The 24,403-nt window shown below is 43.0% G+C and overlaps 1 protein-coding gene across 3 annotated transcripts in view; it reads right to left on the bottom strand.

Annotated features, from left to right (window-relative positions):
- dpf3 (double PHD fingers 3) overlaps nucleotides 1-24,403 on the bottom strand; it is a 216,620-nt gene that overhangs the window by 139,855 nt on the left and 52,362 nt on the right. For all 3 annotated transcript variants that reach the window (XR_009446263.1, XM_059649379.1, XM_048537143.2), the window contains exon 2: nucleotides 9,545-9,625. Coding sequence is in view for 2 of the 3 variants with exons in the window: in XM_059649379.1 (XP_059505362.1) it covers nucleotides 9,545-9,625 (81 nt within the window). In the remaining variant the exon portion in view is untranslated. The remainder of the gene's footprint in view (nucleotides 1-9,544; nucleotides 9,626-24,403) is intronic.

Raw genomic sequence — 24,403 nt, forward strand, 5'->3', positions numbered from 1 at the left:
TTTATTAATAGAGGGATCGAGTTCCGGAACCAAGAGGTTATGGTGAAGCTGTACTAAACTCTGGTGCGGCCGCACTTGGAGTATTGTGTACAGTTCTGGTCACCGCATTATAAGAAGGATGTGGAAGCTTTGGAAAGGGTGCAGAGGAGATTTACTCGGATGTTGCCTGGTATGGAGGGAAGGTATTACGAGGAAAGGCTGAGGGACTTGAGGCTGTTTTCATTAGAGAGAAGAAGGTTGAGGGGTGACTTAATTGAAACATATAAAATAATCAAAGGGTTAGATCGGGTGGACAGGGAGAGCCTTTTTCCTAGGATGGTGACGGTGAGCACAAGGGGGCATAGCTTTAAATTGAGGGGTAAAAGATATAGGACAGATGTCCGAGGTAGTTTCTTTACTCAGAGAGTAGTAAAGGAATGGAACGCTTTGCCTGCAACGGTAGTAGATTCGCCAACTTTGGGTACATTTAAGGCGTCATTGGATAAGCACATGGACGTACATGGAATAGTGTAGGTTAGATGGGCTTGAGATCGGTATGACAGGTCGGCACAACATCGAGGGCCGAAGGGCCTGTACTGTGCTGTAATGTTCTATGTTCAAGTGAGACTTGTTTAGTTTGGGAAACTTGGTTGGCATAGATGAGTTAGACTGAAGGGTCTGTTTCCATGCTATATGATCTTATGATTCTATAATTGGGGTCAAACTCTTGAGTGATGGAGTCATATTTGCCATGAAAGAAGATGGTTTTGGTTGTTGGAGGTCAGTTATCTCAGCTGCAAAACATCTTTGCATGAAATCCTCGAGATGGTTGTGCCTAGGACATACTATCTTCAGCTGCTTCATCAGTGATCTTCCCTCCATCATACGGTCAGATGTGGCAATGTTTGCTAAGGATTATACAATGTTCAGCACCATTTATGACTCCTCAGACGCTGAAGCAGTTCATGTTCAAATGCAGACATACTTGGACAATATCCACACTTGGGTGATAAGTGACAAGTAATGTTCACACCACACAAGTGCCAGGTAGTGACGATCACCAGCAAGAGTGAACCTAACCATTGCCTCTTGATGTTCAGTGGTATTGTCATTGCTGAATCCCCCAGCATCAACATCTTGATGGTTACCATTGAACATAAAGTGAACTGGGCCAGCCAAATATTACTACAAAAGCAGGTCAGGGGGTCAGAATTCTGCATCTGCTGACTCCCCAAAGCAAGACTACTACCTGCAATGCTCAAGTCAGGGATGTGGTGGAATACTCTCCACTTACCTGGATGCAGCTCCAACAACATTCACAAAGCTCAAAGCCATTCAGAACAGTGCAGCCCTCTTAGCAGGCCACCATCTACAAATATTCACTCCCTTCACCACTGGTGCTTAGTTGCACCAGTGTGTACTTTCTATAAGATACACTGTAGAAATTCATCAAAGATCATAAGGCAACACTTTCCAAACCCACAGCTACTTCCAAATAGAAGGATAAGGGCAGCAGATACATGGGAAAACCACCAACTGCAAGTTCATCTCCAAGCCACTCATCATTCTGACTTGGTAATATACTGCTTTTTGTTCACTGTTGCTAGGTCAAAATCCTGGAATTCCTTCCCTGGGGGAATTGTGGGTAAACACCCAAGGACTGGAATTAAGATGGCAGCTCATTACCACTATCTCTAGGAAAATCTGGATGAGTAAGAAAAACTAGAGCAGCCAGCAACACTCATATACTATGACCAAAAAGAAGACTGACCACAATCCTATTGAGTGGCAAAGCAAGCTCAAGGAGGCATGTGGCGTACCCTTCTTTCATGTTGATATGTTCAGTTTTGGCAGATCTCTCCGTCACCAGAACTTTCCAACAAACACCAAGATGTAGAAAAGCTGGTGGTGAGAAGGGCACGAACCAGATGATGCTACGTACATGCCCGGGCTCTGTACCAACATATTTTGCTCTCAAGATGCTATCTGACTGGAGCACACCACTCCCCAGACTAACTGGAGGACACATTTGCCCCAGACAGACTGGCGTACTCCCTTTTGAGAGAAGGAGAGATGTACAGATGGGAACATCCCTTTCCCCAGGATAGGTTGAAGCCTGGACATATTGGAGCAGTCCCACCGCCTGGACTGATCGAAGCACCCCTTTCTCCCAGTCTGATTGGAGCATTTCCTTTTCTTGGATTGAAATTTTTCATTCCTCCTTCCTCCTGTACAGATTGCAGTGTTCCTTTCTCCATGGACTGATTGGAGTAACCCCTCCCTTGGGTTAATTGGAGCAAGCCCTTCCCCTGGGCTGATTAAAGCATCTCATTCTAATGGACTGATTGGAGCACCCCCTTCTCTAAGGATGATTGAAGCACCTCTTTGCTTGGACTGATTGAAACATCACCTTCTCCTTTACAAATCGGAGTCTCCCCCTCTTCTGGACTGATTGGAGCATCCCATCTCCCTGGACTGACTGGAGAACCCTCTTCTGCTGTACAGAGTGCAGCATCCTCTTCTCTCAGGCTGATTTCCTTTCTCTGGTATTGGTTACAGCATCCCACTCTCTCTGAGTTGATAGGAGCATTCCCCTCTCCCTGGACTGATTGGAACATCCCCTTTCCCTGCACTGACTGGAGCACCTCTTTTTCCTAATTGATTAGAGCATGATACGGAATATGATATTGTTGCAATCACCAAGGCATGGTTGAACGAAGGACAGGGACTGCAGCTCAACTTTCCAAGGTTTTAGGCACAATAGGGTCACCATGCTGATGGAAAAAGAGACTCACTAGGAGAAACTCAGAGAGATAAAGAGAGTGCGACACACTCAAAGAATCTCACAAGACACTGAGAAAGAGAGTACGAGACACAGAATCCTCACAAAGAGAGAGAAACCTACAGACAGAGATTCACTGAGGGAGACAGAGAATGACTCACAGTGAGAACAACACTCAGAGGATGACTCAGAGAAAGAGAGAGACATAAAGAGTCACAGAGAGAGACTCACAGAGAAAGAGAGAGAAAGAATGTAGTTCATATAGAATATGAGTTCCTTAATTGTGGATGTTAGCCTGGTCCAATCAGGGAGCCCTGGCTGACAGATATATACAGGAGTATCAGGGGTTCTGTTCACTCTAGGAGCTGGCTCTAAGCTAGCATGTATCATGTACATGCAATAAAGGGTAACTTGGGTGACAGGATATCGGCCTCTGTGGGATTATTTCAGAGAGGCTCATGAGAGACAGAGAGAGATCGACTGGGAGAGTCTTGTGGAATGTCATTAATTGCACAAGAGGTCATTTTCCTCATTGAATCTGTGTTGGATTCTATTATAGCATTCCAGTTCAGCCCATTCCTCTGCTCTGTCCCTGTAGGCCTGCAAAATTTTTTCCTTCAAGTGCTCATCCAATTTCTTTCTGATATTCTGATTTCCTTCTTACCTGCCCTCCTCTCTCATCCAGAATTGGAAAAGTCCATCAATTTTGCTTCCAATTTCCACCCTGCTCTCACTTTCACCTGATCTATCTCTGACTCCTCCCTCCTCTTCCCCAAACATCTCTGTTCCCATTTCTGGGGATAAACTGGCCACTAATATCCATTATAAATCCACCGACTCCCATAGCTATCTGGACTACATATCCTCACACCCTGCTTCCTGTAAAGACTCTATTTCATTCTCTCAGTTTGTCCTTCTCCACCACATACGTCACCATGAAGCCAACTTTGACAAGGGAACCTCTGAAAGGTTCACCTTCTTCTCAATCAAGGATTCCCCAGCACTGTTTCAACTGGACCCTCAACTGGGTCTGACCCATCTCCCGCATTCCACCCTCACCCCTTGTCTTCCCTCCCACAATAGCAGTAGATTCCCCTTAGCCTTACCTACCGTCTCATCAGTATCCACATCCAGAACATCATCAGCCACTATTTTCACCACCCCAGTGAGATGTCATCAGTGGACACGTATGCCCTCCCTGACCTTATCTGCTTTTTATATGTATCGTTTCTTCCTGGACACTCTAGTCCACTTTTCCTTCACTCCCAATAACTCCCGCAGTCCCATGGCACCTTCCCCTGCAACCACTAACACCTGCCCATTTACCTCTTCCCTCACGAGTATCCAAAAGCCTAAACATACCTTCCAGGCGAAGGAGCACTTTACCTGCACTTCCCATAATCTACTCTACTCCATTCGCTGCTCACGATGTCATTTTCTCTACATTGGAGATATGAAATTCAGATTGGGTGACCACTTCACAGAAAATCTTTGTTCTGCTGAACTTCCAGTTGCCTGCCACTTTAACACTCCACCCTGTTCCCTGGCCAACATCTCTGTCTCAGACTTGCCCAATATCAAATGCAATAATTTTAGGGTCTGAACTTCCATGTCCTAGCCGCCTACCCCATATACCACATCTTGTTATCGCATAACCTGCCATTACACACTACCTATTGTTAGGCACTAACAGTCTCCATTAACAGCTATACACCGTCATAGCTAGATTGTTATCAATTCTTTTGTCTGTCCAACTGTTCTTCTTTCTCTTTGGGCTCTATCCCCACCTATGTTTACTCCATACTCCCTCCCCTGACCCTATCTTCTGCATATAAACCAACATTTTCCTAGCTACCGTCAATCCTGAGGAAGGGTCACTGGAGCCGAAATGTTAACATCTATGTTCTGCTTAGCTTCAAGCTGCCTGCCACTTTAACACTCCACCCTGTTCCCTGGCCAACAGCTCCATCTCAGACTTGCTGCAATGTTCCAATGAAGCTCAGTGCAAGCTGGAAGAACAATACCTCACTTTCCACTTGGGGGACTCTGTAGCTTTTTGGACTCAATATCAATTGCAATAATTTTAGGATCTGAACTGGTCCATGTCCTAGCCGCCTACCACACACACCAGGTCTTGTTATCACATAACCTGTTAATACACTACTTATTGTTAGGCACGGACAGTCTACATTAACAGCTATACATCTTCTTCCCAGACACTGCCAGACCTGCTGCGCTTTTCCAACAACTTCTATTTTTGTCCAAAATCCTGTGTATCCATTGTCAAGCTTCTTCAAACAATATTTATTTACACTGTACACGAGATTCTTGCAATAGTTGTCTCTTTTCTAAGCTATTCCAGTTCTAACTTTCTCTCATATGACTACTGAGGCGCATACCGCTAATGCTCATCTGCATGTCTCTTAAACCTAATCTCCACATCTTCTTCAGATTATCACAAGATGAGACCATTTTTTAACAAAAGGCTGGATAGAAATTGACATGTCTACAACCAACAACTAGCAGTTTTCAGTTGATTCAAGCCATTTTCCAAACTTACAAAAATGCTATAAACGGACTGGGGCTGTTAACAAATAAAGAATGATAACTGCTGGCCCACATTTTTGATGAGAGAACCCCAGAGTCTACAATTAAGAATCCTTAACCCAAAGTGACCTGGCCATTGCCTCTGTGTGCATAATATAAATCTTCTCTGGGTGTTTTAAGTACAGATTAGTTTGAGACCTTAGACAACTACACTGTTACAGTAGTACTCTGTACTTCTAAAATTTAACATTGTGTGGTATAGTTAATTAGTTGTGTACTTTGTATTCTTGCACAGTTGGTGTGTATAATGATCGGCAATAAAGTTAGGGAGTTGAAACCACATCTTCGACTCATTTGTCCAGTCATGCTTATTGTCTTTAAAACAAGGGCTTATATGGCAACAAGTACATTCTCAGTTTCCATGATATTTTTTGAAAGTATTTTCTTAACATTGACTGAAAAGATATAACTGAAAGAATTTCAATCCCACCATCTCCCCTCAAAATCTGGTGTTCACTGACTTCATCTTGGGGAACATTAGCACCTGCAAGTTCTCCTCCAGGCAATGCACCATCCTGACTTAGAAATATATGATCGTTCCTTCAATATCACTAGGTCAAAATCTTGGAATTCCCTCCCCAAGGGCTTTGTGGGTACAGTATACAGACTGCAGAAGTTAAAGAAGGCAGCTCACCACCACCCTCTCAAGTGCAGCTAGGGACGGTCAATAAGTGTTGGCTAGCCAGCGGCACCCATGTTCAAGGAGTGAATTGAAAAACACAATTCAACCTTTGGAATGGTCACACGTTATTTTACTGACCTTGTTGTTTAAAGTACTGCAAAAAGGTGATGACTGTAAGTTAATCTTCATTCAAACTTTTAGCAACTGACTTGGGTTTAGAGTATCATCCCAAACTTTATGATACTGAAAGGAACAATTGTCTCTGGGTTATTGCAGAAGGATCAAGACTGGCTGGTATGTACAAACAGGATGTTTGGATTTTTCTTGGATAGAATTTGATTGGACTCAGCAGTACATTTTCACAACATCATCTGTGGAAAAGGTTATTTGGAAATGAAACGTAGTTGAAGATAAATAATTGAATATGAGCTGATGAGTATCATTGTTCCTTTTCCTGAGCAGCACAATGACGGTTTGGGGTTCCTGTGCAATATTCTTGCATTTAGATCAGAGTAAAGCATCTGGGTGAATGCAGAGTATTGGATCAATCCTTCAAAAGACTCAGACATGAATGTGATTTTTGGGTGAATTTCTCTCCAAACATTGTCCAAACACAGTCCAAACACTGAAAGATTTGCTGTTACAACTATGCCTGTGTTTGTGGCTAATCATTCAAGAAACTACAGTTGAGGGTAAATCACCGCAAACAACTTTATATTCAGCTACTTATTAAGAAATCTCGCAGTCTTGTAAACTTTGTCGCACGTAGCAAGGAAAATAGCACGTCAAGTAAGCAAGTTAAGCCTCACAACTCAACTAGGCTGTTATTCAGTTAATATTGGAATTTAGCTAGGATTCCAACCAACTTTTTTGTCATCCATAGACTCGCTGGCCATACTTCCCATGTTTTTATCCAAACTGTTTATATGGAAGGCTATCAACACTAGGCCCGGAACCAATCCTTGTAGTACATTACTGGTTGCAGGCCTGTGGTCTGGGTGACAGCTCTCTGTTTCTACTGCCTTTTGTTTCCACTGTCTGGCCAATTTTGCGCCTGATTAGTTGGTTCTCTCTGGGCCCCATGTGGTATGGCCTTGCTGGCTAGTCTGCCACGCAGTGCCTTGCTGGGGTCTGTGTGAATGGAGTATGCTGCACTACCCTCATCTACCTTCTTGGTCACCTCTTCAATCAGGCTTGTAAGGCATCATTTCCTGTTTGAAGGGCTATGGTGGGTGTCACTGGTTGGTACTTTCCTTTCCAGATATATGTGGTTCTTATCTGTTGAAGTTCTCTCCAACAGCTTTCCCCCCATTGACATTGGGCCTGCTGGTCTGTAGATCCCACACTCTTCCTTGCAGCCTTTCTTGGATGGTGTCATGGTATTGGCTACCCTCCGGTCTTACAGCCCCTCACCCTTGATGATGGTGCATGTATCTTCATTAGGGGCCACACTAAACAATTGGTGATACAGTGGAGAATGGCTTCTAAAAGTACAATGAGATCCTAATCAACTGGGCCAGTCGATTGAGGAATGGCAGATGGAGTTTAATTCAGATAAATGAGAGGTGTTACATTTTGGTAAAACAAAGCAAGACAGGACTTACAGAAACAGGCTCTTTGGCCCAACAAGTCCAATTCGACGCTCAGAGCATCCCAACCAGACCCATTCTCCATAACCCACTTAATCTGGACATTCCTGAACACTATGGGCAATTTCTCATGACCAATCCACCTAGCCTGCATATCTTTGGACTGTGGGAGGAAACCGGAGTACCTGGAGGAAACCTACACAGACATGGGGAGAATGTGCAAATTCCGCATAATCAGTCACCAGAAGTGAGCTCAGGTCCCTGGTGCTATGAAGCAGCAGTGCTAACCACTGAGCCACCATGTAGGGTCTTGGGGAGTGTTGTCAGAGGTAGACAGGGTGGTGAAGAAGGTGTTTTACATGCTTGGTGTCATTAGTCAGTGCACTGTGTACAGGATTTGGGATGTCAGGTTATAACTGGACTAGACTTTGATGAGGCCATATTTATAGTACTGCATATAATTCTGGTCACCGTTATCGGAAGGATGTTACTAAACTGGAAAGGGTGCAATAAAGATTTACAAGAATGTTAACAAGACTGGAAAGTTTGAGTTATAAGGAGAAGTGGGATAGGCTGAGGCTTCTTTCTCTGGAGCATAGAAAGCTGAGGGGTGACTTTACAGAGGTGTATAATATTATGAGGGGCATAAATAAGGTGAATAGCCAAGGACTTTTCCCCAGATAAGAGGAGGCCAGAAGTAGGTTTAAGGTCAGAGGAGAAAGATTTAGAAGGGACCTGAGGGGCAACTTTTTCACACAAACAGTGGTGCATATGTGCAAAAAGCTGCCAGATAAAATGGAGGCTGAGAAAGTAGAATATCGTCATGGGCTTCAGAATTGCTCAGACATCTTCCTGCACGTGCAGTGTTCATACGTCTGTGAGATTTCATCAGGCTTAGTCTGGATAAAGACAATTTGGAGATCATTGTTATCATTGAGGGTACATTTGAGGGTATCAGTATTTCCATTACTCCTTTGGCAGCGACATGTAGTGGTCCTTTATGATTATTGGAAACAATCATCAAGGAATTATTTTGATTTCACAAGATGTAGATGAGTTGATTGATATCATTAACACTGTAGGTGAGTGTTGCTACAAATTTGCCTTTAACTGGATGAGTTTTACCTCCAAGACCCTGGATGGCTGTTTGCAATACAATGATGAGCCATTCTTCAGTGACAGCAATGTTCCCACTTCCTTTAATTTTATTTTCAGTTCTACAGACCTCCGAGGTTTGAAATTAGGATTCGATGCTGGAAAGGGCATACCTGAGTGTTGTGACTTTCAAGGTCAAAAATCCTGATCTAGATTATTGACTTCTATAGAAACAATGATTCCCACTTGACTGGGAAACTGTCATTTCATCAGACGCAAAAACAGCTGGCTGAAGGGTGAGCATGCGACCAGACATCAACTGCTCCATCAGCGGAGGCCAGTGGTGGCTTTTGTCTTGAGGTGGCGTTGGCCCAGCATCCGAGGAACACTTCCTTCACGGGACTGGCAATTAAATTGGTCCTTGGGCAGCTTCTGTCGAGTTTAGCAGCCCAGGATTCCAGCAGCTGCTTTCAGCCCGGTATTCCAGCGGTCCAGCCTGGCAGTCTTGCAGCCATACTTCTTTTTCCTGAGTGCAGGAGCCGGAACTTGAACTAAGATGGACTTTGCCTTAATTTTTTTTCTTATCTATGTTTTCTGTTATTAACTTAGCACCGTGGCATGGCGGCTTAAACAATTTTTATTGTAAAAAAAATGACAATAATTATTCTATTCTAAAACAGACTAATTAAGTGTCAAAGTTTGACGCTGTGCTTTATTCTCCATAGCCTTACCATCATGTACCATGAAATAATGTGTCGATTTAAGTCACTAAGATACCTAATCAGAGTTTAATCAATAGCTAATGAATTGTATGCGAAGGTGATGAAACAACAGCTTTCTTCTTCACGGCCACAGGTAAAGCTTACTCACCGGGTCAAGAAGAGAACAGTTGTTCTTCCAGCCGATTGCTGTTTAGCAGTGATACAAAAGCGAACTGCAGATTCTGGCAATCTGAAATAGAACAGAAGAAACTGGAAATCCTCAGTATATCAGGCATGATCTGTGGAAAAAGAAACAGAGTTAATGTTTCGGGTCTGTAATCTTTTATCAGATTGCTCCAATGAAAGATTATTGACTGGAAATGTCAATTCTGTTTCTCTCCACATTTGCTGAATATTCTCAGTATTTCACTTCAAACATCTGCCTGCACTAGATATACTGACAGTCCAGGCTCACTTCTTTTCCAAAGGTTCTGCCTATGGCTGTAAAACCAGTGACGTGGATAGTGCCACTACAACTTTAATGACCCCCATCCCTCCTGTACAACTCTCTCACCTCATGCAGCTTCATCTCGTACACATCTCACCTCCTGTCCCTCTCTCCCCTGTGGGCATGTTAATCCACCACAGCACACCATGCTGCCATGGATGATGATGAACTTACTCTTCTAATGTACTTTATGATGCATCTAATGTACCTCCCATCCTTGTCAATTTCAAACTATGAAAGGTTTAATGAAACTGAACCCACACAAGATCATTGCAAATGTCTACTACAGGGAACTGAGATGGCAATAGCAATTAGAGAGGTTTAATTCAGAAAGAATGCTGTAGAAGATCACATATTTTTCCTTTTTCAAACTATGAACAGAATTTGTAAGTTGGACTACTATAAACCTGAAATAGCAGGAATATTTTGCAAGTTAAAAAATATAGGATCATGCAGCCTATACTTTTAGCTGTGCAAGCCAATGATGCTTTTTGAAGAAGTGAAAGAGATCAGATGAACTGAATGCCACTAAGTATCTTTGAGTTAAGGAAATTTTGATTAATTGAGTTGCAGTTTGTTAAAAAGCGATAAATGCAAGGGCAGCTAGAGACATCTAGAACATATGAACTAAAAGAATCTTTCTCTCCCCTTTTCTATCTTAGAAAATAGAGTGAAAAAGCAACATGGTTAAAATAAAGACTTCTAACAAAAGACCTAGGTCCACTGTATCAACGATCAAACTGAAGAAGTACCACTTTACAGACAGCAACATGTCATTCAGTGCTAAAACTCAAGAGCAACTGTCTGAGAAAATTTATCTCTGAAATGTGGACTTCTAGTCTTCAGAATTCTGCATACACTATATCCTGAATCCACCATAATATGTGCTAAACCATCTTTTTGTCTATCTTAATTGTGAATGAATGTGTATATATTTTGGGATTCTAAACAGGTATTGTTACACTCCATGATGGATGACAATAAGTCGTTATTTTCCATTTGTGTGTTAATGTTGAAACTGGCATGAATTCCTTTTGTTGAGAATAGCAGTGAGTGAGGCAAATTTGTCATCTTGGTGGACCATTTGGAATTTTATACATTTTGTAATGGATTGTGGAAAAGTCAGGCACAATTATCATTATCAAGGCACCCTTCCCAGAGAGGTTATAAGAGTGATTTCAGGGATATGATTTCCTGGCAGTTGGACAGCATGCATCAATGACAAAATGGGCGACAGGTGCAGTCAGAAAAAAATACAGGCTGGTATTGTGGGAATCCCCTGTGTGCATCCCATTTTGCAACTAGTGCACAGTTCTGAATGTTGATGAGAATACAAGTTCATCTGGGGAGTGTAGGCACAGCCAAATCCACGGCATCATAGGCAGCTTAGTTATAGAGGTATGCATAAAGATTGCAACAGCAATTGTGATTGGAGTTAGGGAAGCAGAGTTGTGTTTCATGGATGTAACCTTGAATCAAAGATAATGTATTTACCTTTCCTGTGCAGCAAGCTCACTGAATGGCTGCAGAGCACCGCAAGGTGGGAGGGAGAACAGCCAGCAATCATGGTCCACAGTGACATTAACAAAATCAGCAGAAAGGGGGATGTGGTATGTGGTATGCCCGAAGAATATAGAAGCAAATTGGTAAAACAGATCAATGTGTGGCAAGAAAGATGGAGCAAGTGAGAGGGTTTTTGATTTTTGGGACATTGAGAGCATTGTTGGGAGAGATAGGCACGTATTGGCTCAAAGGTATACACTTACATTCAGTTAGGACAGAGGTCCACATGGGTTGATTTGCTAGTGCTAATAGAGGTTTTCAGCTAACTTAGCACAGGGATGCAATGGCCTAGCAACATTATCACTAGACTATTAATGCAGAGACGCAGGTAATATTCAGGGGATGACAGGGGGTAGAGCTGGATGAACAGAGCAGGCCAAGCAACATCAGGGGAGCAGAAAGGCTGATGTTTCAGGCCTAGACCTTCTTCAGAAATGTTCAAGGGACCTGGGTTTGAATCTCACAATAGCAGATGGTGAAACTTGAACTCAACGAAAATCTGAAATTAAAAGTCTAATGATGACCGTGAAGTCATTATCAGGACAGACCAATCTGGTTCACTAACAGCCTTTAGGGAAGGAAATCTGCTTGTCCTACTTATGACTCTAGACTCACAGCAAACAATGAAGGATGGGCAGTGAATGCTGGTCCAGTCACCAATGTCCTCATACAGTGAATGAATAAAAAAATTATTGTAGACTAAATCTAGTTGTTGTAGGGACAGGAATAGACTGTCAAGCCTGGTCCATCATTCAATGTTGACAAAACTCCAATGCCTACCACTATCCCCATAACATTTATGACATTCGTAATCAGAAATCAAATTTTACCTTAAACATTTTCAAAGGTTTAAATCTCCAAAGGGTTAGATTAGATTAGATTAGATTCACTACAGTGTGGAAACAGGCCCTTTAGCCCAACAAGTCCACACCGCCCCTTGCAGCATCCCACCCAGACCCATTCTCCATAACCCACTTAATCTGGACATTCCTGAACACTATGGGCAATTTTTCATGACCAATCCACCTAGCCTGCACATCTTTGGACTGTGGGAGGAAACCGGAGCACACGGAGGAAACCCATGCAGACACAGGGAGAACGTGCAAACTCCACACAGACAGTTACCTGAGGCTGGAATCGAACCCGGGTCCCTGGCGCTGTGAGGCTGCAGTGCTAACCACTAGGCCACCGTTTACAACCCCGAGTAAAAAAAAATTCTCCTTATCTCAGTCCTAAGTAGCATCTCCCTTTTTAAAAATTGTCCCCCCCTAGTTAGATTCCCAAAACAGGAGAAAATCTTAACAGCATTTGAATGAGGTCACCTCTCGTTCTCAAACATGCCTAGTTTGCCCAATCTCTCTCACTGGACACTCCTGTCATCCTGGGAACAAGTCTGGTGAAACCTTTGTTACGTTTCCTCTATGGCCCAGGTGCTCTGGTTTCCTCCCTCAGTCCAAAGATATGCAGGTTAAGTGGACTGGCCATGCTAAATTGTCCATCGTGTGCCAGGATGTGCAGGGTAGGTAGACTGACATGGGGAATATAAAGATAGGGTAGACAGTAGGTCTGAATGGAATGCTTTTTGGAGGGTGGGTGTGGACTTGATGCTGTAGCTTTTGTAGGTAGTTCAAGCCTCTCAGCATGTTCAGGATCACACCTTCACCTCCTTAATATAAATTTTGTAGAACTTGTTATTTCATTCAGGGTAATTTGTTGCATAATTATGTTTTGAGTTTCATCGAATACATCTGCTCACTGAACACAGGGCATTCTATTAATCTTAAAACAGTTATGGAGAAGGACATAACTGGTCCACAGTTTCAAATTGTAAATTGGGGTAAGGCAAATTTTGGTGGAATTAGACAGTAGCTTACAGGGGTAGATTGGAGTAGTTTATTTGTGGGCAAAGGGAATTCTGGCAAGTGAGAGGCCTTTAAAAGTGTGATAGCTGGAGTTCAAGATCTCTATGTTCCTATGAGGGTGAAGAGCAAGTTTGGTAGGAGTTGGGAGCCCTGGATGACAAGACATGTGGTGACTTTGACCATAAACAAAGGAGGAGGCATGGTTCAGAGACAGGCAGCTGGGATCAAGGAAATCCCTGGAGGCATATGGGGAAACGTAAGTTTACTGAAAAAGGAAATCAGGAGGGCAAAAATAGGGCACGAGAAAACTCTGGCTGAGAAGATTAGGTGACACCAAAAAGATTATTTATATACTAAAGGAAAAAGAATAACTAGACAGCGAATAGGACCCCTCAAGGACCAAAGTGGACATGTATATGTGGAACCGCAGGAGATGGGCGAGAGCGTCAATGAATATTTTTCCTTTGTGAGGCTGTTGACTTGCTCGCCAAGCTGGCTTGTTTCCGTTCAGATGTTTTGTCACCATGCTAGGTAACATCATCAATGAGGCCACTGATGAAGCAATGCTGTTTGACACGGCTTAGAATTTATACCGTCTAGTCCATTATGGTGAGTAGCGTCCTTTCCAATTTTGATCTGTATGGGTTTGAATATGGGGTCCAATTCTGTTTGTTGATTGCATTATGGATTGAGAGCCATGTCTCTCGGAATTCCTGTGCATGTCTATGTTTGGTTTGGGCTATTATACTTACAGTGTCCCAGTTAAACTGATGGCCTTCATCATCCGAGTGTACTGATATTAAGGAAAGTTCATTGAATTGTTTTGCTGCTAGCTGAAGTTCTTGTATTCTGATGTGTAGTTTCCTTCCTGTCTGTTTGATGTAATATTTATGACAGTTGTTGCATGGTATTTTGTAAAGCACGTTAGGCATAATGTGGGAACGGGGTCTTTAATCCTTGTGAGTGTTTGTTGTAGAATAGCTGTGGGCTTGTGTGCTAGCATGATTCCTTGTGGACTTAGGAGTCTCACTGTCAGTTCTGATATATTCTTGATGTATGGTAGTGCGTTCAGTGTGTTAGGGCATTCTGTGTCCTCTTGTTGTTATCTGTTTAGTAGGCATGAAAAAGTTGTAGGGATACCTGTTCATATCGAAGATTTTATGTAGGTGCTCTTCCTGTTTCCTGAATGGTTCAGGAGTGTTGCAGTGAGTCGTTACCCATTTAAATAGTGTCCTAATGCAGCTTTGCTTGTGTACTCTGGGGTAGTTGCTGTGGATGTTAAGGATTTGATCAGTGTGGGTTGCTTTTTTGTATACTGATGTTTTGAACATGCTGTCGGTCATACACTCTACTCTTGATGTCCAGAAACGGAAGGTGATTGTTGTTTTCTTCTTCTCTTGTGAATTTTAATCCCTGCAAATATGTTGTCGATGAGGAGGTGGGTCTCTTCTAGTTTCTTGTGTTTGATAATGACAAATGTGTCATCTACGCACTGGAGCTACAGATCAGGTTGAACGTGGGAGAGTGTGGTGTGTTTAGTCTTTGCAAGACTGCTTTTGCGATGAGTCCTGAGAATGGGTGACCCATGGGTGTGCCATTGATCGGTTTGTATACTTGACCATTAAAAATGAAGTTGTATGATGAGGTAAACGTCTAGTAATTTAAGTACATTGTAATTGCTGATGGAGCCGCTGGTCTGTGTGGCTACTTGCTCAAACAATGTGGTCAGTGTTACTTCAGCTAATATGATGTCGATTGATGTAGCTAAAGTTGTGACATCAAAGGCTACCGTAATTTTGTCGTCGTTGATTTTTATGTTCTTGAGGATATTGGTGATCCATCGACTAGGGTGTTTCAATATCTGTCATTGGTCCTTGGCTAGTTTGTGTGAAGGTGTGCCAGGTAGAGAAACAATTGGTCCGAGGAGGCTGTCTGGTTTGTGTACTTTAGGAAATCCGCAGAAGCAGGGGGTGTTTGTGTCTTCTGGTTCATTCTCGTGTCTTAATTATCTGCCCTGCGTCCCCTTGGTCCTATGACCTAGCTGGGTCTATCGCCACCTGTTGGTAAGTGTTCATATCTGCAAGCAATGCCTGTGCTTTCTTAACACGGTCCTGTTTGTTCATAATGACAGTCATGCACCCTTTCTCTGCTGGGAGGATTACTAGCACTTTTCTCTCTGAAGGCCATCAGCTAAACTGGGACAACATAACTATAACAGCCCAAATCGAACACAGACATGCACAGAAATTCCGAGAGGCATGGTTCTCAACCTTAATGCAATCAACAAACATATAGAATTGGACCCCATGTACAAACCCATACAGATCAAAAGTAGAAATGACGCTACTCACCATAACAGACCAGACAGTATAAATTCCAAGCAGAGTAAAACAACATGGCTTCATCAGAGGCCTCACTGATGACATTAGCTATGATGGTGATGAAACGTCTGCACGAAACCAAGTCAACAACTTCATCGACAACTCGAACTACAAAAACTTAAAATTTTTCCACTGCGTTTCTTATGGAAAAAGACATAATGGCTTGGGAACTTGGGGACGTTAGTGGCAATATCCTGGGCACAGTCAATATCACAGTAGAGGGGGTATTGGAAGTATTAGAATGTACGAAGGTGGATAAATCTCTTGATCCTGATCAGATATATCCAAGAATCCTGCAAGAGGCTACAGAAGAAATTGTGGCGGCCTTTGCTGATATATTTGCATCATCATTAGCCATGGGTGAGGTCCCAGAAGACTGGAGGGTAGCAAATGCTGTGCCCTTGTTCAAGAGGCACTGCAAAGAAAAATCTGGGAATTATAGACCAGTAAACTTAACATCCGTGGTAGGTAAGTTACTCAAGAAAATTCTAAGGGATAAGATATACATGCATTTAGAAAGACAGGGTTTGATTATGAGTAGTCAGCATGGTTTCATGCGTGGGAGATCATGCCTCAAAATTTGTTAAAGTTCCTTGAAGGGACCAGGAAGGTTGATGAGGGCAGCACAGAACAGAGAACATTACAGCACAGTACAGGCCCTTCGGCCCTCGATGTTGTGCCGACCTGCCATATCAATCTGAAGTCCATCTAACCTACACTATTCCATGTACGTCCATATGCTTGTCCAATGACGACTTAAATGTGCTTAAAGTTGGCAAATCTACTACCGTTGCAGGCAAAGCATTCCATACCCTTACTACTCTCTGAGTAAAGAGATGGTAAATGTAGTTTACATGGGTTTCAGTAAGGCCTTTGATAAGGTTCCACATGGTAGGCATGGAATCCAGGGAGATTGGCAAATTGGATACACAATTCGTTTGATGGTAGGAAGCAGACAGTAACAGTGGAAGGATGCTTGTCAGACTGAAGCCTGTGACTAGTGGTGTGCCTCAGGGGTCAGTGTTTGAACCATTGTTGTTTGTTACTACATCAATGATTTAGATGAGAATGTAGTAGGTCTGAGTAGTAAGTTTGCGGATGACACTAAAATAGGCAGTATCGTGGACAGTGAGGAATGTTATTAGAAATTGCAGTAGAATCACGATCGGCTCGAGAAGTGGGCCGAGAAATGAATAATGAAATATAGTTAAGTGTGAGGTGTGGCATTTTGTAAAGTCAAATCCAGGTAGGAGTTTCAAGGTGAATAGTGGGGCCTCACTGAGTGTAGAGGAATAAAGGGACCTTGGAGTTCAGATGCACAGTTCTCTGAAAGTGGAGTCACAGGTAGACTGTATTCCAGAGTTTCCTTCTTCTGTTATAGCTCAAAAAATCCTGTTGTCTGCTATAATTGCTGAAGGTATATCGTCTTCACTCCTTCAAGATTTCCCTTTCATGCTGATGCTTTTGTCCTCCAATAAGTAAGCTCACATTGCTGCTATATCCTCCACTCTCACCTCATTGCTGAATGTTCCATGTGAGCCATGAAGGCTGCTGAGTATGTTTTCTTCCAGGATATCTTTGCAAAAGTGTTTATTGTTTTGAAAATTTAGCTCCAGTTATTAGTGGAACTGTATCCAGTCCTTTCACCAATTTAGCAGAATGGAAAAATTTAAAGGCAAGAATTAGAAATCTCCACACTGAATTTTTTCATTTGTGATTATAATCTGTTAAATCCATTATATATTCTTCTCCAGAAGAACCATCCAACTTTTAAATATAGTAAAGCCTGACCTTTCTCTGTTTGCATTTAACTAGTTATCTTTTTCTGCAAGTAATGTCAGTACATTAATTTAAAGCTTCCACATCACCAACTTCTCAGCCTCTGATTCTGAAAATACTCTGTACCTTCAAGCAAGAAGTGATGATACCATGCTTTCTTTGGCAAGAATATAACACGTTATGTCCTTGTCCCAGTGCTACACTGACCTCCTCCCATAACTCTTTTCTCAGTACATCAATGACTTTTCGCACCACTTCTGACTCCCATCTGGATCTTGAAAAATTTATCCATTTTGCCTCCAATTTGCACCCCTCAATAACTTTCAAATGGTCCATAGAACATAGAACAGTACAGCACAGTACAGGCCCTTCGGCCTACAATGTTGTGCTGAACTTTTACCCCAATCCTAAAGTCTATCTAACCTCCACCCCTACCTCATACTATCATAAAATCCATCTCCAACACTTCCCTTCCTTTCCTTTACCTCACTGTTTCAGGGAATAAATTTTGGTGGCTCTGTGGTTAGCACTGCAGTTTCACAGCGTAAGGGACCCGAGCTCAATTCCACCTTTGGGTGACTGCACGTGTGGAGTTTGCACATTCTCCCTGTGTCTGCGTGGGTTTCCTCCAGGTACTCTGGTTTTGTCGCACAGTCCAAAAACATGCAGGTTAGGTGGATGGGCCATGCTAAATTGTCCATAGTGTTCAGGGATGTGTAGATTAGGTCAGTTATGGGTGATGGGTCTGGGTGGAATGCTGTTAGGATCAGTGTGGATTTGTTGGGCCAAAGGGCCTGTTTCCACATTGCAGAGATTCTATAAAAAGAACTGTCCACTGCCATCCACCATAAAGCCACTGACTCCCATAGCTTCCTCCACTATAGCTCTTCCCATCTCGTGTCCTGCAAGGATACCACCCCATTCTCCCAGTTCCTTTGCCTATATTGTATCTGTTCAGATGATACCATATTCCAAAGCAGCACTGCTGACAAAGCTTCCTTCTTCAGAAACCGTGGTTTCCCACCCATATTGGCTGACAGGGTCCTCAACCGCATCTGAGCTACAAACCATGCTTCTGCCCTTGCCACTTCCCATCACTCACAACAGTGTGATTTGGTCCCCCTTGTCCTCATTTTTCATTCCACCAGCCTCCACATTTAAAATAATCAGTCTCTACCATTTCAGACAACTCCAGAACTACTTCACCACCAAATGTATCTTCTGCTTACTCCCGGCCCACATTTTAAAGGTCTGCTCCCTCCAGGACACACTAATCCATTCCCCGATGGCCACCAACCTTCCCCTTTTCATGGCACCTTCCCTTTTAAATGAAGAAGGTGCAACACCTGCCCCCTCACTTCCTCCCTGCTCACTATCAAAGGGCCTAAACCATCTTTGCAGGTGAAGCAGCATCTCACTTGTACATTCTGCAATTTGGTTGGTTGCATTTACTACACCCAGTGTGGCCTACTCTACATTGGAAAACCAAATCTGGACTGGGTAACTGTATTGACCCCAACCTTCCCATAGCTGGCCATTTTAATACAGAATCCTGCTCACGTACACACTTGTTTGCCCCGGCATGCTGTAGTGCGCTCCAGCAAATCACAGCACAAGCTGGAGGAACAACATCTCATCGTCAGGCTAGGCACTTTACAACCTTCGGGACTTAATATCGAGTTCAATACATTCAGGTTGTTAAACCACTCCCACAGTGTTCAGGGATGTGTAGATTAGGTGGGTTATAAGGAGACGGGTCTGGATAGGATGCTGTGAGGGTTGGTATGGGCTTGTGGGGCAAAGGTCCTGTTTCCATACTGTAGAGATTCTATGATTCTATGCACAGTTAGGGATGAAAATACATTGCCTGTAAGTGTAATTGTGGCAGGCTGAACTGAGGCATCCAAGAGCACATTGATTGCTCGTTTCAAGAAAATCAATATACAGGATAATGCGAAAAGCCAAGAGTTGGCACTAAATTAAAATGTTTAGAGAGCTGGCACAAACACGCAGCAGGAGGCAATTTATACTATCTACAAGTCTTTGGACACACTGCCTATATCTAGCATCACAGAACTAAAATTCATATACCACAATAGTGGTTTGAGAACAACTTTTTGGCTTGAGAGTATTACAGACCAGACCAGAACCCCCACAAAAATATTTTAAGAAGGTACACTAGACACTAACATTTTCTTATTTTAAAGACAAATGTAACAATTCTGTGAAACTGAAGAAGTGAAGGAACAGCAACAGCTAAAACAGTTGACATAGTTTGCAGAACATCAAGGGTGACCGAAACGGCAGGGGGGGGGGGGGGGGAATGTGGATTATTGAGGTTATTTCAAGAGGTGTAAGAAGCATCAGAAGTAAAGGGCATCAACAAGGTCAGCTTATGAACAAGTGAGAAGGACACCGATGCTGAGGAACATTGAGGAGGTGATGAACAGCAAGGACAAGAACAATGACAGACATTGAGTATGTCAGTCAAGGGGGCTCAAGGGACAGTGTGAAGGAGATGAATAAGGACTGTGAGGAACATCAAGGAGATTGATCTCGTAGGGCTTTGGAACAGAAGACCGCAAGGGCACCAAAGAAATTTGTCATGGACAGTAAGCAAGCTATAAATAAAATATATTTGCATACCAGCAAAGGCCTGCAATGATAGTTGTATAATTTCCAATCTGTCCAGTGATAAACTGGGGGTGGGAAAGAGGCAGAGTTTTGATGCTGACATGGATAATTTAAGTAATAGAACATAACAGCACAGAGTCAGGCCCTTCAGCCCACCATGTCTGTGGCGATTATGATGTTATTCTAAACTTATCCTATCTGCCAGGTCCATACCCCTCTATTCTCTGCTTATTCATCTGTCTGTCTAAATGCCTCTTAAATATTGCTATCACATCTGACACTACCACCTCCTTTGGCAGCGTGATCCAGACACCCATCACCCTCTGAGTAAAAAAACTTCCCTCACACATCTCCTTTAAACTTGCCCACTCTCATCTTAAACATATGCCCTTTGTACTTGACATTTGATTCTGGGTGAAGATGAAGGACAGTAAAAACTTGTGACTGTAACAGCTGCTCCTTTTATGAGGTATTTTCAATGTTGGAGTTTATTTGCTCAAATTCTAGGGGCAGTAATTACTGTTTTATAAGCTGTTGCACTGCTGTGGAGCTTTGGGAAAAAAAAGATCAAAACAATGACACATTAAAAAGTAGGGAGAGAAAGACAAAGCCGTGACCATATAAGAGGTAAAAAAATGGAGAAGTAAACCTGCAGAACTGTCTGATCCAACAGCGAACCTACACAGCCTCTGCTATTTGTTTTAAAGTATCGCTGGACATAGGATTTCATCTGAGAAAAATAAACAAACAGTGTAACTCACTCTGACCTTGGAGAAACCTGTGTGGGGGGGCGCACAACAGGGAGCTGCTAAGTTAACAAAGTGTGTAGCTGGATGAATACAGAAGGCCAAGCAGCATCTCAGGAGCACAAAAGATGACGCTTTCGGGCCTAGATCCTTCAACAGAGGGTTTGATGAAGGGTCTAGGCCCGAAACGTCAGCTTTTGTGCTCCTGAGATGCTGCTTGGCCTGCTGTGTTCATCCAGCTACACATTTTGTTATCTTGGATTCTCCAGCATCTGCAGTTCCCATTATCTCTGATCAGGGAGCAGCTAAGTGGCTAGTTTTTAAAATTGTAACCTTACTGGTTTTGTAAATCTACAATAGTGAGTTGAGTGAGTTCTTTTTGATTAAATGTTTTTATTGAGATTTCATTGATTAAATTCTTGATTGAACTTTAAAAATACAAAACATGGGTACTAAGTTACCCTGGAGCAATATTTTTAGAGTAGTAAGACTCGGCTATTTTCTGGGTTAATAGCAGTTAAGATAAAAAGAATGACATGTTCTTCCTGTTGGTTTTGGGGGATGAGGGAGAGTCTCTGTGTTACTTATGATTATGTCTGCAGGAAGTGTGTTTGCTTGTGAATCCTATTGGATCACATGGATAGATTGGAGCAGCAGTTCGAGGCAAAAAGGAATTTTGGCGGGGGGGTGACTGATAGGAGTTGCAGAAAGGGGAAAAAATGCAGATACAGTCAGGTAGATGAGTTACCTCCCGGAAAGGTAGGAGGGGTAGGCAGGTAGTGCAGAAGTCTCCTGTGGCTATCCCTACTTCAAACAAGTATGCTGTTTTGGAAAATATAGGGGGCAATGCACTGTCACAGAATGTAGCACATTCAGCCAGGTTTCTGGTTCTACGGTAACGAGGTGTACAGCAGGTTCCAAACCCACGGATTGTGATAGGAGACTGTCTAGTTGGAGGCACAGGCTGATGTTGAAACTGCATTTATTTCAATGCAAGAGGCCTGACAAGTAAGGCAGATGAACTCAGGGCATGGTTGGTAAAAAGGGACTGGGATATCAACGTGACTACATCACTCAGAGATGGACGGATCTGGCAGCTTAGTGTTCCAGTGTATAGATGCTACAGGAAGGATAGAAAGTGGTTGGGGGGTACAAGACAGGAAGGGGAATGGTATTTTTGATTAGGGGCAACCTAAGGATGACATTGTTGGGAATTCATCTGGTGAAGTTATTTGGGTGGAACTGAGATATAAGTGTAACTCACACTGACCTTGGAGAAACCTGTGTGGGGGGAGCTCACAACAGGGAGCAGATAAGTAGCTAGTTTTTAAAATTGTAACCTTACTGGGGTGGCACAGTGGCTCAGTGGTTAGCACTGCAGCCTCACAGTACCAGGGACTCAGGTTCGATTCTAGCCTCGGGCAACTGTCTGTGTGGAGTTTGCACATTCTCCCCATGTCCGCGTGGGTTTTCTCCGGTTGCACTGGCTTCCTCCCACAGTCCAAAGATGTGCAGGCTAGGTGGATTGGTCATGCTAAATTGCCCGTCATGTTCAGGGGTGTGTGGGTTATACGGGGATGGGTCTGGGTGGGATGCTTCAAGGGGTGGTGTGGCCAAAGGGGCCTGTTTCCACACTGTAGGGAATCTAACAAGAAAGAGAGGATCACCTTACTGAAATTGTACTATAGACGTCCCAATAATCAGTGGGAAAATGAGAAGGAAATTTGCAAGGAGACATAGTTATCTGTGAGAATAATAGTGTGGTTATGGTAGGGGATTTTAACTTTCCAAACATAGACTAGCACTACTATAATGTTAAGGGCTTGGATGAAGAGTAATTTGTTAAGCGTATACAGGAAATGTTCTGGTTCAGTGTATGGGCGTAGCTACTAGTGAACTTGAAAATTTGACCTATTCTTGGGAAACAGGGCAGGGCAAGTGACTGAGGTGTCAGTAGGGAAGCACTTCCAGGCCTCTGGCTATGGTTTTAAAATGATGGAAGATAGACGAGATCTAAAGTTACAGTTCTAAATTGGAGGAAGGCCAATTTTGATGGTATTAGGCAAGAACTTTCAAAAGGTGATTGGGGACAGATGTTCACAGTTAAAGGGATGGCTGGAAAATGGGAAGGCTTCAAAAATGAGACAATGACAGTGCAGAGACAGTACAGAAGAACAAAGAAAATTACAACACAGGAACAGGGCCTTTGGTCCTCCAAGTCTGCAACGACATGCTGCCCGTCACAACTAAAACCCCCTACCCTTCCAGAGACTGTATTCTATTCAGGTATTTGTCAAGACACCTTTTTAAAAGTCACTGTCATATCTGCTTCCACTACCTCCCCCGGAAGTGAGCTCCAGGCGCCCACCACACTCTAAAAAACCGTGCCTTGTACATCACCTTTAAACCTTGCCCCTTGCACCTTAAACCTATGCTCCCTAGTAACTGACTCTTCCACCCTGGGAAAAAGCTTCTGACTGTCCACGCCCTTCATAGTATTGTAAACCTCTATCAGATCACCACTCAACCTCCGTCATTTCAGTGAGAGCAACCCAAGTTTCTCCAACCTCTCCTTATTGCTAATGCCCTCCCTACCAGGCAACATCCTGGTAAACCTTTTCTGTATCCTCTCCAAAGCCACCACATCCTTCTGGTAGTGTGGAGACCAGACTTGAACATAATATTCCAAATGCGGCCTAACTAAGGTTCTATAAAGCTGCCCGTTAGGGTGTAAGGCAATGCTGGATGATTAGAGAAATTGAGGTTTTGGTCAAGTATAAGAAGGAAGCATATGTCAGGTATAGACAGCAGGGATCAAGAGAATCCCTAGAAGAGTATAAAGGCAATAGGAGTATACTTATGAGGGAAATTAGGGAGACAAAAAGGGGACATCAGCTAACTTTGGCAAATAGGATTATGGGGCATCCAAAGGGATTCTACAAATACATTAAGGACAAAAGAGTAACAAGGGAGAGAATAGGGCCCCTTAACAGTCAGCAAGGCCACCTTTGTATTGATCTGTAGGAGATGGGAGAGTTACTAAATGAGTATTTTGCATAAGTGTTCATTGTGAAAGATATGGAAGATAGTGAATGCTTTTTGTCATTCATAAAAATGATTTGGATGTGACAATAGGAAGTAACTTTGCAGATAACACCAAAATTGGAGGTGTAGTGAATGGTAAAGAAGGATACCTCAGAGTACAGTGGCACCTTAATCAGTTGGGCCGATGGATTAAGGAGTGACAGATGAGTTTAATTTAGTGAGATGCTGCATTTTGGAAAGGTAAATCAGTGCCAGACTTATACACTTAATGATAAAGTCCTGGGGAGTGTTGTTGAACAAAGAGACTTTGGAGTGCAGGTGCATAGTTTCTGGAAAGTGGATCCCAGATAGACAGGATAACGAGGAAGGGTATTTAATATGTTTGCCTTTATTGCATCGAGTATAGGAGTAGGGAGGTCACTTTGCAGCTGTACAAGACATTGGTTAGTCAACTTTTAGAATACTGTATGCAGGTTTGGTCTCCCTGCTATTGGAAGGATGTTGTGAAAC

This window comes from Stegostoma tigrinum, chromosome 10 (assembly GCF_030684315.1).
Source record: "Stegostoma tigrinum isolate sSteTig4 chromosome 10, sSteTig4.hap1, whole genome shotgun sequence".
In the NCBI taxonomy this organism is placed as follows: Eukaryota; Metazoa; Chordata; class Chondrichthyes; order Orectolobiformes; family Stegostomatidae; genus Stegostoma; species Stegostoma tigrinum.